The sequence below is a fragment of the Tupaia chinensis genome, unplaced genomic scaffold (genome assembly GCF_000334495.1).
Source record: "Tupaia chinensis unplaced genomic scaffold, TupChi_1.0 Scaffold144171_2, whole genome shotgun sequence".
Classification (NCBI taxonomy): domain Eukaryota; kingdom Metazoa; phylum Chordata; class Mammalia; order Scandentia; family Tupaiidae; genus Tupaia; species Tupaia belangeri.
The window spans coordinates 310,534-327,425 of NW_006204028.1; the positions used below are offsets into that span (position 1 = coordinate 310,534).

Genomic DNA, 16,892 nt, shown 5'->3' on the forward strand with positions numbered 1-16,892 from the left:
GGGACATATGAGGTGATCAAAAATGTTCAAATGAATTCAAAGTAAGTGAGGAGCTAGGCTTGAAAGAAGAGAGAGAGAACTGAGATAGGGCTTTGGAAGAAAGAGGTGGGTTTTGAAAGGAAAGTCAGAAAGGCCTTCAGACAGGAGCCTGCTGGCTTATTATCCACGAGGGTGTCCTTTGCTTCCTCACTAAAAGCATTTCTGCCTGCTCAGGAATCCTGTCGGGTTTCTCCCAGAGGCCGGTTGGCCTCTAAGCCGGCTGGTATAACCCTTCAGGTATCTGGCCTAAGCTTGGACTTCCCAACCACCTTCCTACTCCGCATAGTCTCTCCTAGTTTCCCAGGACTTACCACTTCAGTAACAAAAGAACGCTTTCGCATTTACTGCACTATTTCAGCTACTCCTTGTAACACTCCTATGGAAAAAGAGAAATCACCGTTTTACAGAAGAAAACATGGAGTCTTAGTGGAAGAACCTAGCCCCCATCACATACCAATAAGCAGTAGTGCCAAGATTTGAAGCATTCTTTTAACTCCAGATTCATATTTTTTAAATAATTAAATTTATTTATTATTATTATTATTATTTAGATTTGCTATAGGGCACATGCATGCACCAGAAAAAGAGAGAGAGAAAAAAGTGAAAAAGCAGGGCCAGCTGGGGGTGTGGTGGTTAAGGCGGCTGGACTCCCACATGGCTGACTGCAGTTCGAGTCCTGGACCTAGCAGCTTGCTTTCTCACTTTCCTTCTCTCTCTCTGGTCAACTTCAAAAATAACATTTAAAAATGACAATGAAAAAAATTAAAAAAAAACAACAACACTGATCAGTAAAGTACACAGACAAATCAAAACATCATTAGGAAAAAAAAGAAGTGAGAAAGCAAGCCCCCAAGTCAGGGACTTGAACTGTGGTCAACTGTGTAGGAGTCCAGTGCCTTAACCACCACCTCATCTGCTGGCTCCTCAGATTCACATTTAAGTATATCACTGGACTGTCTGCTTTCTAGTGGGTCACAAGACAAATTTGGTGGCTTTGAATGCATACTATACATAGAGCTATGTGACAAATATTTACATGGGAAAAAAATAATACATGTAAACAAAGTAAAAAATGATCCACGTGGGACCAGCAGTTGGCATAATGGCTATGTCGCGGGACTCCCACGTAGTCGACCACGATTCAAGTCCCGGACCTGGTGGCTTAAACTCACGCCAGGTGTGTGTGCATGCGTGCCCAAGATCCTGAGAGGAGAATGGAGGAGAAGGGATTGCGGCGTGACCATCCCCCCTGGGGGGTGATTTCTCGCTTTCTCTCTCTCTCTGTCTTTCTGGCGAGCACACACGCCCTATAGCAAAAACCTCTCCAAAAAAAAAAAATGATCCATGTGAAAATATAACTTGTTCTATTGATAGATTCACAAAAGAAACATCCCCTGACCACCATTTTGTGCCTGGCATGTATTTAATCTCATCTTCTGTGAGGTAGGCAGTATTCTCCTTATTTTATAGGTTCCTCAGTTTTACAGGAATGTCAAGAGCTTGGACTTGGGCCCAGACAGAACTGAGTTCAAATACTAACTTCACCTCTTACCAAATATGCCAATCTGAGAGAAATATTCCATAAAAAGGGGTAATCTATGAAGCAGGAATATTAATACTTGCTTCGATGGTGGTGGTTGTTCTAAGGGTTAACCCTATAACAGGTGGAAGCACCCAGCCCGGTGCAGGTCACATGGTGAGGTCTCAGTAAATGGTAGCGTACAGCTCTAAAACCAAGAGGGACTTGATATCTGCCCAGACACGTATCTTGATATCTGCCCAGTACAAGAATAAAGAATTAATAACAATAAAATAAAAATGGGGGGGGAAGACAAAAACAAAAAAAAAAGAACAAAGAATTTGGGCCGGTAGGTGGCGTGATGGTAAAGGGCACTGGACTCCCACAAGGCCAACCGTGGTTCCAGTCCCAGACCTGCCAACTTGCTTTCTCGCTCTCCTCGCTTGTCTCTCTCTCACTCTCACTCTGTCCCTCTCTGATCAACTTAAAATAAATGAGTAAAAAATGAAGAATAAAGTAATTCTTTAAAAAATAATAATTTGAACTTGTGTGATTTCAAAACTCTGCTTTCCAGTATATACCTTTCATTATATATTCCATTCCTCTGTGTATTTTAAGTCTCCATATAGTCTGTTTTTTCTTACTGCCAGAGAGCACGCACACCACAGACCCAGCCGGCCATGTGGGACCTGGGTCCCTCTGTACAGGACTTAACTACTGAGTTGGGGAACAGCTCCACATACTCTTAAAATGTTTTCCCTTTTTTTTAGATTTTTGTCATAGGGCATGTGCGCTCACCAGAGTGACATAGAGACAGAGAAAGTGACACATCAACAGGGATGGGGGAAGGAGGTGGCCACACAATTCATTTTCCTCTCTGAATTTTGGGTACCCATGCACAAAGCCAGCTTGTTTTTCAACCTGCTGGTCCAGGATGCAATCCTGGAAGTCTTCCATGAGGGATACAACGCCTTAACCACCACGCCACCTACTGACCAAAAATGTTTCTCTAGAACTCCAAAGTTCTGACTTTCTAGATCAGTGTAATTTTTATGTTATACAGTTAGCACATATTATGAAAATATGAATCAACCTTACTATAGCAATCAGAATTAACTATTCATATTTTTAATTTTTCTTTTTTTAATTAAAAAAATGATCAAGTGCAAAGAGAAAGAGAGAGACAGAGGAGATATAGAGAAGGCGCTCCCTAATAGGTCATGCTTTCACCACAATCCCCCATTTCTCCATCCTGTCAGGGCTTTGAGTGCATTATACACACGCCCCCTAGCGTGTCCTTCAAGCTACCAGGACAGGACTCCAACCTGTTGGCCATGTGGTATCCGATTTCCAATATGAAGCACCTAACCATTGGATCACCGCCAGCCCCAATTTTTTTACCGTATATGCTTTGTTTCACAATGCTGAAAACAATTTTGTGTATTTCATGTCTACATCATAAACATTTTCTCAACATAAAAATGTAATTTTATCTCATTTTATTTCTGCTTATTTCATCAAGAGAAGATACCATAATCTAACTATTTACCATTTGTGGACCATCTTATTTGTTTCTAATTTCAATAAATTCTGCAAGCCACATCCTTTTCATACAATCGTTTGCAATTATAATTACTTCTTCAGTAAGATTCCTAGAAATGATATTCTGGGTCAAACAGGCTGGGGAGTTTCAAAGCTCCCAGTTACTCAAGAATTGCTGGGTCAGAGGACAATCATTCAAAGTTTTTCAATAAAAATGTTGCCAAATTGCTTTCGAGGAATTTTCTAATTCATATTCTCACCAGTGGCATAGAAGAGGCATTGGCTCACATTGATTTAAAAAAAAGAAAGAAAAAACTCTGTTCTTTAGGTAAGTGCGAAACGGTGCGTTCACCCTTTTTATTGATTAATAAGGTTGAACATTCTTTCCTGCAATTCATATTTCTTCTTAGTAAACTGCCTACTCTTATCCTTTGCTCATTTTCTATAAGGGTATTGTTTGTTTTACATTAAAAATTAATATTTTAAAAAGTCCATCTGCTTGCTCGCCCTTGACTGCCGAACACGGCGCCCCCATCGCTCTGGGAACTTTCCAGACTGCCTTAATTTTCCATGGCGGAAGCACGGGTTTCTACTAATCACTATGGTGGGAATGGCTGCACAGGAGGTGGCCCTCCCTGTCTAGATAGGAACGTCTCGCGGGATCTCAGCCGTCCTTGGGGCCTCCGACGCAACTACAAATCCCAAAATGCAACACGCCCCGCCCGAGCGCCCGAATGAAGGCGCAGGACCAAGGTCATGTGTCTGTTTCCGTCATGCGTCCGGTCATCTCGTCCATGCCTTTTTCTTCAGCTGCCACCTTGGTCGCCATTTTGTGCGGAGGTTATGGAACCTCTGAATCCCGCGGACTCTATGGTCCAGCATTTCAGAGATCGGCCAATCGTAACCGAGATCTCAGAGGCAAAACCCCGCCTTTACCCGCAGGGAGGCGGGACTTGCCACGAAGCTCCTGTGGTGTGAAGGAAGGAGCTGCGGAAAGCCAGTAAGAAAGAAGGAATCGATGACGCTAACCAATAGGGAAACGACAGGGTTGCGGCCAATGAAAGTGGAGGGAACCCAGGACACGTGGGTTGGGGAGCTGAGCGCTGAGACCGAGGGCTAAAGCTGGGAGGTGAGTCAGTCACCTTGAGCAGGGCGAGCGCTGTGGGCCGAGCAGGGGCAGCGGGGCTGTGGGAGTGCAGGTGACTTGGGGCCGAGAAGTAGCGATCATTAGGGTTGTAGGCTGGGCTGTGTGGAAGGGCATTTAGGCCCGGAGCTCAGGGAGGCGGTGGAGTCTGTGGTCTTACGAACGAAGGTTATTTATCAACGGTAATGAGCGATTAACTGTCCAGCTGGGACGTATCGAGGACAGCTTGTAGGATGGGCTGGACCTTGCACGGCACTTGCCCAGTTTCTGCCTCCAGTCTTCCCGAGAGACCATCCCCTTCGCAATATTAACCCCCTGGGGCTTGGGCCTCCTTCCTTTACTTCCGATATGCCTGACTTTCCTGTGCAGAGCAGCTGCGCTGAAGGTGGTGGACTCGGAAGTTCGCGTTGTCCCTCTGACCTCTAATGCCCTCCTCAGCTGGGACACAATGCAAGGAGTGTGGTCGGGGGAGGACTGGGCGAGGTGAAGGAGACAACCGAAGGCCGCCGCAATAATGGAATTATTATAACTTTTTTGTTTTGGCCCTGCAGACTGAAAACATGCAGACCACTGGGGCGCTACTCATTTCTCCGGCTCTGGTAAGCTGCGGCTGCGGGATGCTCTGTAGTGCCAGGTGTGGTGTGGGAGCCATTGTTTAATAACTGGACTGAGAGGAGCTTGGCACCCTGGTAAAGGTGGGTTGGGGAACCTGTGGGATGTGATGCAGGTAACCGGGTTCTTTGGAACTGTAAACCGAGCTGTCTTAGCTTTGGCATGTGGTCAGAGAGTCTGGGTTGGACCTATCCCCCTCCCCCCTAGTCTGCTGTGGTCATAGCCAGACAACCCACCAAAACAGTGGTTCTCAATCTTGGCTGCACATTAGAATCATCTGGGGAGCTTTAAAAAAATCCTGACGCTCAGGCTGCACCTAGACCAATTACATCAGACTTGAAATGGTGGTGGAATCTAGGCATGGGTATTTTTTAGAACTCAGAGTGCTTCCAATGTTGAGCCAAGTTTGAAAACCACTGACCTAAAGAGCATTTCAAGAAAGCCACGTTACAGAAGGCTTCTCTGCAATGGCTTTCCCGGAGCCACACACCCTTAATGGCTTACTCCAGTGAGTACATGTAGCAGTGAGAACGTTTTAACAAGTTTACCGCCTCTGAATCGTTGGGTGATATAGGTACAAGCCCTCCTTGTACCTGGTTTGATATTAGCGTGGGTCTTGTTCCATTCTGGGGAACTGATAAAGGCCGTGACCGCCAAAGTGAACTTTGCTATGTGACTTTGAATGGCGACAGTTGCCACTGCTGACTACGTCAAGCTCTCAGAACAGCCATCTCTGGTGCAGCCCCCACTGGTAAAAACAAAACTAATTAATTGGCCTCAAAATAAATTTGACATTTTTAGTGTGTAAGGGTTTTGTTCTTTTTCTTTTCTTCTTTTTTTTAAATTAGATTTTTGCTTTAGGATTCATGCATTCACTGGAAAGAAAAGGAGAGGGAAAATGAGAAATCACTTCCCCAGGGGGATTGGCCATGCTGCAATCCCATTTCCATTCTCCTTTCAGGATTTTGAGCATGTATGCACATGTGCCTAGCATGATTTTCCAAGCCACCAGGTCCAGGACTCGAACCATGGTTGGCCATGGGGGAATCCAATTCCTTAAAAACCACACCACCTGCTGGCTGATTTGTGGTCTTTATTTTTATTATTATCATCATCATCATTATTATTTTAAGATCATGCCATTTTCTTTTTTCTTTATTTTCTTTATTTATTGTTATTCTTCAGTTTGACCAGAGAGAGACAGAAAACAGGAGAATGAGAAAGCAAGCAAGCTGCCAAGTCCGGGACTTGAACCTCATCAGCCATGTGGGAGTGCAGTGCCTTAACCACCATGCCACCTGCTGGCGCCTGTGGTCATTTTTAATTTTATTTACTATCACTATTCTTCTATTTTGATCAGAGAGAGACAGACAGAGAGAAAGGGAGAGTGGGAAAGCAAGCCATCAAGTCCGGGGCATGAACCGTGGTTGGCCATGTGGGAATCCAGCACCTCAACCACCATGCCACCTGCCAGCCCTCCTTCTCCCCACTTCCTAGTCATTTTTGACAGAAGCTCAACAATTGGGATTTTTTTCTTGCCTGATTTGTGTCTTTCTGGTTTTACAGATCCGCTGTTGTACCAGGGGTCTACTAAGGCCTGTGTCTGCCTCCTTCCTGAGTAGGCCAGAGAATGCATCGAAACAGGTACGTAAAGGCCCTCTTGGGGGACCAGCAGTTAGCCTAATAGCTATATTGCTGAACTCTCATGTAGTCAACCGTGGTTCAAGTCCCAGACCTGGTGGCTTAAACTCAAGCCAGGCGTGGATGCATGTGTGCCCAAGATCCCGAGAGGCAAATGGAGAAGAGATTGTGCCGTGGCCATCCCCCCTGGGGTGGGGGGGTGATTTCTTGCTTTCTGTCTCTCTGGTGAGCGCACATACCCTATAGCAAAAACCTCAACAACAACAACAAAAAAGGCCCTCTTGGGAATTTTCCTAGATAGGACTTAAAGGTTGGATTGCCTTTAGGATGAAGTGGAAGAACAGTTGTAGGTGAGAAACTTACAACAGTGAAGTTTGCCTGACCCATGATGTTTCCCTAGCCCTGAATGAAAATAGACCCCAAGACTAGTTCCCAGCGTCCTCTGCAGTCAGAGCATTCTGTACTTGCCAGGCAGATTGCCAGCAGTCAGAGCCCAGGTGGGTGGGGTGGGGGTGGAGTCAGCCACCTGTCCTTGGGCCTCACTATCTCCTTGTTCTCTCCCGTCTGTGTCTCCCTGCTAGCCTTCTTCCAGCAGCTCCCCTCTCCAGGTGACCAGGCGGGAGTTCCAGACCAGTGTTGTCTCTCGGGACATTGACACAGCAGCCAAGTTTATTGGTGCTGGTGCTGCTACCGTTGGTGTGGCTGGTTCAGGGGCTGGCATTGGAACGGTGTTTGGCAGCTTGATCATTGGCTATGCCAGGTAAGTTTGGGGTGGCCTAGAGCATCTTCCACTGTAAACCGCACCCTATTTGAGGGGAGCCTCCGAGCCTCAGCCGGAAGCACTCCCTTCAGAATCCTTCAGGTTGATTTGTCTATCCCCTATTTTCTCCAGTGACCTCTGAATCAATTTAAATAATGTGTCCAGCCTAGCCCAGCCACAGCATTCCTCATCCACCTCCCTTCCACCCCTGCCCTACACCTGTGTCCTCACCCCTTCCTCCTGGGCTGGCATCGACCTCTGTCCCCGGCAGGAACCCGTCTCTCAAGCAGCAGCTCTTCTCCTATGCCATTCTGGGCTTTGCCCTGTCTGAAGCCATGGGGCTCTTCTGTTTGATGGTCGCCTTCCTCATCCTCTTCGCCATGTGAGGCTCCGTGGGGGTCACCTACCCGTCCCTGCTGCTTCGACTCCACACCACGTCCAGTGCTGGGGTGTGCTGAGCTTTACCATTAAACACAATGTTTCTGTAAACCCATATGCCTGTGCCTCTGTCCTTTGACCTTGGGGAGGGCCTTGGAGAGAGGAAGGTGAGAGAAGAAGAGGGAATTAGGGCGGCCATTGGTGATTGGGAACTCCTCAGGGCTGACAGTGGCACTGTTGGAGTAAGAATGTGGAGGGGGTTCTGATATCCGAGGAGGAACATGAATTTATCTGAGTAATGATAGTTGATGCTTTTCCCCTTTGAATTTGGCATATTAGTGTGTAACATTTTTTTTTTCCTTTTTTTTCCCTTCCTTTGGAGAGATTTTCGCTATAGGGCGCGTGCACTCGCCAGACAGAGAGAGAGAAACATAGAGACAGAAAGCGAGAAATCCCCCCCCGAGGGGGGGTGGTCACGCCGCAATCCCTTCTCTGTTCTCCTCTCGGGATCTTGGGTGCACACGCACACGTGCCCAGCATGAGTTTTAAGCCACCTGGTCCAGGACGCGAACTGCGGTCGACTACGTGGTAATCCAGCGACATAGCCATTACGCTAACTGCTGGTTCCCTAGTGTGTAACATTTTTGAGGACCTTAATCTGTACTCAGTTCTGTACCAAGTGTTTGACATTTGTTATCTCAACTACTCTCTGAATTATAAACACAACTATTAACTTTGTTTAGCAATAAGAGACCCAAGGCTTAGGGATACAAAGTAACTTGTCATAAAGGTGGTAAGTGGCAGAAGTGGGGACTCCCCACCTGAGGCCAGCCTAAAGCTTTTATTTTTCTTTTAATTTGCTGGAGGGTATATGTACTCATCAGAGAGAAATACAGATGGGGCCAGGGGTCAGAAGCACCCCTTTGTGGGGAATGGTCACATTGCAATCTCTGCACTTCCATTTCTCCTGGGATTTTGGGCATGCATACACATGCACCCCCTGTGGTTTTCAAGCTGCTGTGTCAAGGAACCAGGAACCAGACCACGTAGTCAACCATATGGGATCCAGCTGCCTTCACCACGCCACTGACTGGCCCTAGCCTAAACCTTGAATTGCTGTGTTGTCCCATCTATTTTCATTTTGGTCACGCAGCAATTAAGACGGCACGGACAGGGAAATTTAGTCCCAAAGAAGTTGTACAGCTCGTTGAAGGTAGAGATGGGCTTCTGCCTGTAGGTAGCTCTTCTTGTAGGTTCTCATTAGCCTTTCTTAGAGTGTCTAAATGTCCTTGAATAAAGCAAATAAGGGACACAATCCCTTTTCTTGGAGATTTTATGATCTTAGGTTTGCTAGGGATAAACAAAGACACACTGGGAGAATGTACCAACTCATGAATTGCTTGGAGGGCTTTATGTAGCCTCGCCCTCAAAGTTAGGCCCAGGATCTCTCCCCTCTTGGCTAGAGGGCGACTGATAACCCAGGTAAGATAGAGTGAGCTGAGGCAGCAATAGCTGCTGCTTTTCTAAGCCCTGGCAGCAGCACGCCATACACAGTGCAGAGGTGCAGAGCGGCCTGTGTTCTTAAATTGGATGGTCTCAAAAGGAGTAATTTGTTAAGTCAGACCTAATTTGTAAAAACCTGTATATCTCAACTGACTGTAAAGCTTCTATAAATAGTAAAACCCAGAACAAAACCTTTCCCGTGCTGACTTCCCTAAGGTTTGTAGAGTCCAGTGACTTGCCTAAGGGCATCCATCAGGCCAGTAGTTCCAGTCCAAGCCTATCTGGCATTCATTCAACAATTACAGCCTTTCTTCCACGGGATTTCTCAACCTGGGCATATCTGGGAGCCAGATAATTCATTGTAGGGTGGCCGTCCTGCACAGTGTAAAGTGCTCCCCACCAAGTTGTGACAGTCAGTTGTCAGATGTCAGGTATTGACAAGTGTCCCCTGAATGAGGGCAGAATTTTGTCCAGTTGAGAATTACGGGGCTAGCACAACCCACTGTTTGTCCTCTTAGTCTCTTCACCTGAGGTGGCTCCCTCAAGGTTACCCTCAGCAAGCCAGCGATAGAACTTGAAGCAGAGCCTAGGCGTTTCAGGGCCAGAGAAGGAATGAGACAGGTTGAACTGGCAGCTGTGGTATTGCCAAGGGGGTGATGGATTCACTGGTAATGCTTTCACCCAGATGGAATGCCGTAATCCTTTGGGGCATCCGGCTGGCATCCCTGCTTGGTCACCACCCTCTGGCGGTAATCAAGGAACAGCCCCCAGGGAAAGTGGTTGCCTTTTCCTTACGCAAAGTTCCAGGAACCTAGTCTTACCAAGAGGCTGTTAATGGCTCCAAACAGCCCTGGGATGGATGGACTTAAAAACAAAAATCAGAGGGGCCTGCAGGTGGTGTGGTGGTTAAGGGTGCTGGACTCCCACATGGCTGACAATTCCTGGACCTGGCGGCTTCTCATTTTCCCTCTCTTTCTCTCTCCCTCTTATCACTCATGTCCTTCTCTGATCACGTTAAAAATAAATAAATAACGTTAAATAAAGCCATTACAAAAAAATAAATCAATTGTTCCAGCCAGGTGATGGGGTGATTAAGATGGCTGGATCCTACATAGCCATCTGTGCAGTTTGAGTCCCAGACTTGGTGGCTTGAAATAAACACCAAGCATGTGTGTGTACATGCCTAAAATCCTAAGAGAGTGGAAAAAGGATTGTGGCATGGCCAACCCTCCTGGGGAATGCTTTCTCATTTTCTATCTCTCTCTGTCTCTCCAGCAAACTCACAAGTCTTATAGCAAACAAGAAAAATTAAAAGGGTGGAAAAGTGGTTGGTGGCCCATGGAGCTCTAGAGGGCCCAGGGGGCATGATGCTTACCCCTAACCAAGCTACTTAGTTCGTTATATTATTATTGAGGTTCTTTAGGGTCTATGGCCTGTTCCATGGATGGGACTATTTTGCTTACTGCAAAATATTTGTGAGTGGGGACCAGCAGTTAGCGTAATGCCCATGTCGCTGAACTCCCATATAGTTGACCGCGGTTCAAGTCCCAGACCTGGTGGCTTAAAATCATGTTGGTCACGTGTGCGTGCATGCCCAAAATCCTGAGAGGAGAATGGAGAAGGGATTGCGGCGTGGCCATCCCCGCCTGGGGTTGATTTCTTGCTTTCTGTCTCTGTCTCTGTCTCTGGCAAGGGCATGCACCCTATAGCAAAAACTTCTCAAAAAAACAAAAATTTTGCAGGGGCCAGCAGGTGGTATGATGGTTAAGAGGGCTGGACTCCCACATGGCCGACTGGTTCGATTCCTGGACCTGGCAACTTGCTTTCTCACTTTCCCTTTCTCTCTCTTTCTCTCATTCTATCCCTCTCTGGCCAAATTAAAATAAAGTAATAAATAAAGTTAAATGTTAATTATCTCCCCAGAGCCATGATTTCACCTCTAAAATGAGGATAAGAACACTGCTGGTCGTGACAAGAGGAGACAATACAGAGTACATAAAAGTAAAGGCCCAGTCCAGGCGGCACAGTCCACAGAACGCTAGACTGCAGAACTGGAAGCCACCTGGCTGGCTGGTTCAGATCCCTGCATTGGCCTGAAAGTGTGTTAGGTGTGTGCTCAGGTGCCCAAGATCCTGAGTTATTAGAAGCCTGTGAACAGGGATCATGGTGTGACAAGACCTTGCCAAAGGTGCTTTCTATCTTTTTCTCAAGCTTATATGTATTCTATCATTTTAAAAATGAGACCATACATGTAATACATACATGTATAGTATCTACGAGATACATGTAATATAAAAATGTCTTAATGAGAAATACCTAACAATGAGATGATATATAAACATGTATTAAATATATATATTAAATACAGCTATTACTACTTATAATCGAAAGCCTCAAGGGGCTGGCAGGTGGCATGGTAGTTAGGGCACTGGATTCCCACATGGCTGACCATAGTTTGAGTCCTGGACCTGCAGCTTACTTTCTTTTCTGGAGAGATTTTTGCTATAGGGTGCGTGTGCTCGCCAGAAAGACAAAGACAGAGATAGAAAGCCAGAAATCACCCCCTGGGGGGATGGCCATGCTGCAATCCCTTCTCTTCCATTCTCTTGGGATCTTGGGCACACACGCACACGAGTTTAAGCCACTGGGTCCGGGACTCGAACATGGGAATTCAACAATAGCCATTATGCTAACTGCTGGTTCTGCAGCTTGCTTTCTCACTTTCTCTGTCTCTCTCTGGTCAAATTTAAATAATAATAATAATGTTCAAATTTAAATAATGATGATGATGATGAATAAAATAAAATAGTTCTTTACAAAAAAAAAAAAAAAGCTTGGAACAAGCAGATGGCATAATGGTTATGTCGCTGGACTCCCACATAGTTGACGGTGGCTTGCGTTCTGAACCTGGTGGCTTGAAACACGCTGGGCGCACGTGCGTATATTCCCAAAATCCTGAAAGGAGAGTGGAGGAAACAGATTATGTCATAGCCATCCCTGCTAGCGGGTGATTTCTCACTTTCTGTCACTCTGTCTCTGGCGGGTACACATGCCCTATAGCAAAAATCTCTCTTAAAAAAAAAAAAAAAGCCTCAAGACATCCGATCCAAATTGATTTTTTCCATTTCAGTCCAGGTTTTAGGGCCTTGTGGCACTGGGCCCTAGAGGGGAAGGACTGCCCCAGGAGGCTATGGGACACAGGATTTGGGAGAAGGAAAGGAGCCTTCACGGTGTATCTGAGGGTTGAAGCAGAGTAGTGATATGGACTCCAAGATGCCAACTAGTCTCTGTCCTTGGGAGAGGGCACTTGCCCTAGAGATGGCCCAGTGGAGGGCAGTCCAGCTCTGGGGAAGAGAGAGAAGTTTGGATCTAGGTAGGAAGACTGCTGAGTTGTGATGGCCATGCCAGAGGGCATGGGAGTGGCTCCAGAAAGCACACGCCAGCCCTCTGGCTAGGCTGCCAGTGGAAAGCAGCCAAGTGTTGCCTTGAAAAGTCAGTGAACACTGGTCTAAGCGGCCCAGCTTACAGTCTGCTAGTCTCTCTCCAGCCCGGAGGCTTCCTAGGGTTCCTGTGGTAGGTGGTGAGCTGGTCCTTTCGGCAGCTGCCATCCCTGGCTGCCCTTCAGGCCTTCTCACAGGTTCATGCAAGCTCGGTGCAGCCTTTTGGGAAGAAAAGAGGCAATCAGGAGGAGGAGGTCAAGTCCTAAAGCTCTCTAGCCAGGTAAGGACAACTGGCTGCTCTGCCTTTCTTCCATTCTTGCCATTTATGCAGCACCCCCTGAATGTGGAGTCCCAGAAATACAGACCAAGTGCCCCATGTTTCTGTCCTATGGGAGGTCATGTCTAGTGGCCATACTGAGGAATAACCAAACCACTAAATGTTGTGCTATAGTAAAGGTATGAATAGCCAGCTTTGAGAACCAGGGGAGGGAGTAATTAAAGGTGACTGATTAATAATAATATGCCTGGAAGAAAAAGTAATATTCCTCCAGCCTTGAGGGATGAGTAAGAATAAGAATTCATAGTTATTGAACATTTACCCTGGGTAAGCACTGTACTTGTTCATTGTCAGATTATCATTTCTTTGTAGCTACTATTATTTTCTCACTTTTACTGATTGAGGAACAGAAGTTCAGAGACATTCAATAACTCAGATTTGGAGCCAGCCAGTGGCATGGTAGTTAAGATGGCTGGATCCCACATGGCCAACTGCATGGTTCAAGTCTCTGACCCAGTGGCTTGAGGAACACACCAGCTGTATGTGCACTTGTACCCAGTTATATGGGGGCGAGGGTGCGCTTTCTCACTTTCTCTCCTCTTTCTAGCTTGCGCTCTCTCTTTCTCTCTCTCTCTCTCTGTGCTGAGTACGTGTGCTCTCTGGAAAACAAAAGACAGTTAAGATTCCCCCTGGAAGAGTAGAGGGGAATACTGTTCCAAGTTGAGAAGCTGTCACGAGCAAAGGCCAGTGAAGGGCCCATTATTTGCACAGTGCCACTAGGTTATAAAACACTTCATATATCACACTTCATCTTCAGGAAAACCTTGAGAGGTAGGAATTACTACCATTGTATGGACTCAGGATCCTCTTCAAAGAGTGTTATAGTGAGATGCAGGGTTAAAAACTAAAACCTCCTGGCTAGAAGGCAAGTGCTTTCTGTTCATTGCCCCATCACTACCAGAATTTGCACTTGAAAACAATGGTCAAGGGACCAGCAGTTAGCGTAATGGCTATGTCGCTGGACTCCCACATAGTCGACCGTGGTTCAAGTCCTGGACCCAGTGGCTTAAACTCACACCAGGCGTGTGTGCGTGCATGCCCAAGATCCCGAGAGGAGAATGGAGGAGAAGGGATTGCGGCGTGGCCATTCCTCCCTGGGGAGTGCTTTCTCACTTTCTGTCTCTGTCTGGCGAGCGCACGCGCCCTATAGCAAAAACCTCTCCAAAAAAAAAAAGAAAAAAAAAAAAAAAAACAGGGGCCAAAGGCCAGGTGGTGGTTAAGGCAGCTGGAGTCTACATGACTGTGCAGTTGAATCCCAGCCCTGATGGCTTGAAAAACACGCTAGGCACTTGGTGTGTGTGTGCCCAAAATCCCTAAAGGAAAAATAATAAGGGAGGGACCAGCAGGTGGTGTGGTGGTAAAGGTGCTGGACACTCCCACATGGCTGACCATGGTTCGAGTCCCGGACCTGGTGGCTTGCTTTCTCACTTCCTCTCTCTCTTTCTCTCTCTCTCTGCTTGTCTCTAGTCAAATTAAAATAAATTAAGGAATAAATAAAATTAAATTAAAAAAAAATAAGGGATTACTATGTGACCATCCCACACGGAGGGTACTTTCTCACCTTCTCTCTGCCTTTTTATAGTGAGTGCACACTCTGGCAAAATTTGTTTTGTTTCTGCCATAGGGCATGTGTGCCAAAGAGAGACTGAGAGGAAAAGTGAGAAATCACCCTCCCCCCCGGCCCAGGTGGACGGCCACGCTGCAATCCCTTCTCCATCCTCTCAGGACTTAGGGCACATATGCACGTGTACCCTGCATGATTTTCAAGTTGCCAGGTCTGAGACTTGAACCGTGATCAGCCATGTGGGAATCCAGCACCCTAACCACTGTACCACCTGCTGGCCATCCCCCTGGCAAATTTTCAGAAAAAAAAAGAAATCAATGGCCAAAGAGTGAGAAAGAGACACACTGAGGAACCTTTTCACCCTTTGGGCCAGTTTTGGGCCTCTGTGGTCCAAAGCCATAGAGGCACCATGGAGTAGAGTTTTTCTTTGTATGGTTATCCAGCGAGTTGATTTATGACCACTTTCCTAAATAGCTAATACTGAAGCGCAATGGTGGGATCCTTGAAAAATGAATAAAACACAGTTTGAATGGGCACAGAACATTCGAAAGGTATGAGAAGGTATATTCCCTTTGGCTCTTGTCAGCACCAAACCTCTTAGAGGCAACCAATGTGACCAGTTTGTGTTTCCTTTCATAGATATTCCCGCGTCTCTATTATAGTGATAAAACTATACCCACAAAACATGAGATCTGAATAAAATACTGTATGGATTCGTCTCACTTCACGTTAACTACCTAAGCCGTGCCAAGTCTTGTGCTGGATTCCTGGATAACACACAGTCTAGAACCCCAAGAGTGAGTGTGTGTGTGTTCTAGTGAGGGTGGGGGAGCAACAGGTACCAACGGACCATAATGAGTACAAGGTAAACACAGTAAGTACTGGAGAGTGACAGGCAGTGACAGCATCACACAGTGGTTAGAACCTGTTCTCTGAGACGGATTTGGCTTACAGCCCCAATACTGCCACTTGCTGTCAGTGTGACCCTCTGTAAGTGACTTAACCTCGGCAAGCCTGTTTTTCCATCTGTCAGGACAGATTAATAATAGTACTTACTTCATAGGGTTTTTAGAAGAAGTAAGACAAAGTATATAAAGTAATCGGCAAGTATGAAGCGCTCAATAAAGTCTTAAAGACAGTTGTTTAGGGGCCAGCAGATGGTGTAGCAGTGACGTCACTGGATTCCCACGTGGCCAACCGTGGTTCGAGCGAGTCCTGGACCTGGCGACTTGAAAATCGTGCCAGCTGCATGTGTATGTGTGCCCAAGATCTCTGGAGGGGAATGAAAAAGGGATTGCAGCATGGCCATCCCCACTGTGGGGGGTGATTTTTCTCTGGCCCCTTTCACTCTTCCTGGTGAGCATACACACCCTAAGGCAAAACTTCCCCACCCACCCCCCAAAACATGTTTAGCTTTCAATAAAGGCAGGTCACCATCATTCTGGTCCACAGTGCATTACTGGAAATTCACAAAGCTCAGAAAACTGAACTTCTTATTTTAAAAATAAATTTGGTAACAAAGTATAATCCTGTTAACTTTAGGAATATTCACAAATGTACTCAAGTTAGTATGAAGTCATACACATCACTGTAGAAATATCAGTGTGTGTGGTTACTGGGTGCTGGCCCACATCCTGTTGGAGGTATCACTCCAAATTCTGAAACATCTGGCTATACTGGTTTTTGGATATTCTTGCTAGGATTTTTTTTTTTCCTTTTGGAAGGCCTCTGTTTTTCTTAGTCCCTTGGAGTACTTTTCATTTTACATATCTCAGGAAAAGTCCTAAGGAACCCACTCAGGATTTATACTTACAGTCCCTTGATTGCTATATATCTTGACTACGTTTGGGAGTCAAGAAGCCAGACTTTTCTTCCCTTTACCAAGCCCCTCTAATTCTGTTTCATTATCCCTAGCAACAGTGCCTAGCATTTACAGGTTCTGGTTCCTGTCTTCCTCTTGATCTTGCTGCGGGCAGGGGGCAATGGTAGGCTGCCCTCCGTGGAGGAGTCCCGGAAGGCTCAATCGCACAGCCTTTGGGACAGGGCCCTATGAGAGTCAACTCAATTACTCTGAGCTTCTACAAGAAGTCGGATCCTCATTCCTATCCCATGGGTCACTCTCGCTAAGATATAGCCCTCCTCCTCTTTTAACACTTGAAAATAAGATTCCGAGAATTTGGGCTCTCAGCGCTTCCTGCACAGAGCAGGACCAAGCGGGCCCAGAACCCTAGCCCGCCCAGAACCCTGGCCGGCCCGCGGGCGGCTACCCCTCCCGCCCTGGAGGACCGTGGGTGGACGCTCTTGCAGGGTGCCTCTCGCTGGTCGGGGCGGGGGTGGGCGGAGCCAGCGCCGCCCGGGCTGTGGAAGCGGAGGGTGGGGACACTGTGGCCCGGCTCTCGGTGGTGCGGGAGCT

General features: G+C 46.7%; 1 protein-coding gene across 2 annotated transcripts; it reads left to right on the forward strand.

Annotated features, from left to right (window-relative positions):
* Positions 1-4,090: 4,090 nt before the first annotated feature.
* Positions 4,091-7,750, forward strand: ATP5MC1 (ATP synthase membrane subunit c locus 1). Of its 2 annotated transcripts, none has more exons than XM_006166144.3 (5): positions 4,091-4,229; positions 4,796-4,843; positions 6,423-6,500; positions 7,079-7,257; positions 7,529-7,750. In XM_006166144.3, the coding sequence occupies exons 2-5, from the start codon at positions 4,805-4,807 to the stop codon at positions 7,641-7,643; spliced, it is 411 nt and encodes a 136-aa protein (XP_006166206.1). In that variant the 5' UTR covers positions 4,091-4,229; positions 4,796-4,804; the 3' UTR covers positions 7,644-7,750. The 2 variants fall into 2 exon arrangements, with proteins under 2 accessions (XP_006166206.1, XP_006166205.1); XM_006166143.3 differs by having other exon boundaries at positions 4,219-4,299.
* Positions 7,751-16,892: the final 9,142 nt, after the last annotated feature.

Excerpts from the sequence above, each read along its gene's own strand:
- ATP5MC1 (XM_006166144.3), top strand. The coding sequence starts at position 4,805 with ATGCAGACCACTGGGGCGCTACTCATTTCTCCGGCTCTG. Across the intron at positions 4,844-6,422 it reads TACTCATTTCTCCGGCTCTG|ATCCGCTGTTGTACCAGGGG; the intron begins GTAAGCTGCGGC and ends CTGGTTTTACAG. Across the intron at positions 7,258-7,528 it reads TTGATCATTGGCTATGCCAG|GAACCCGTCTCTCAAGCAGC; the intron begins GTAAGTTTGGGG and ends TGTCCCCGGCAG.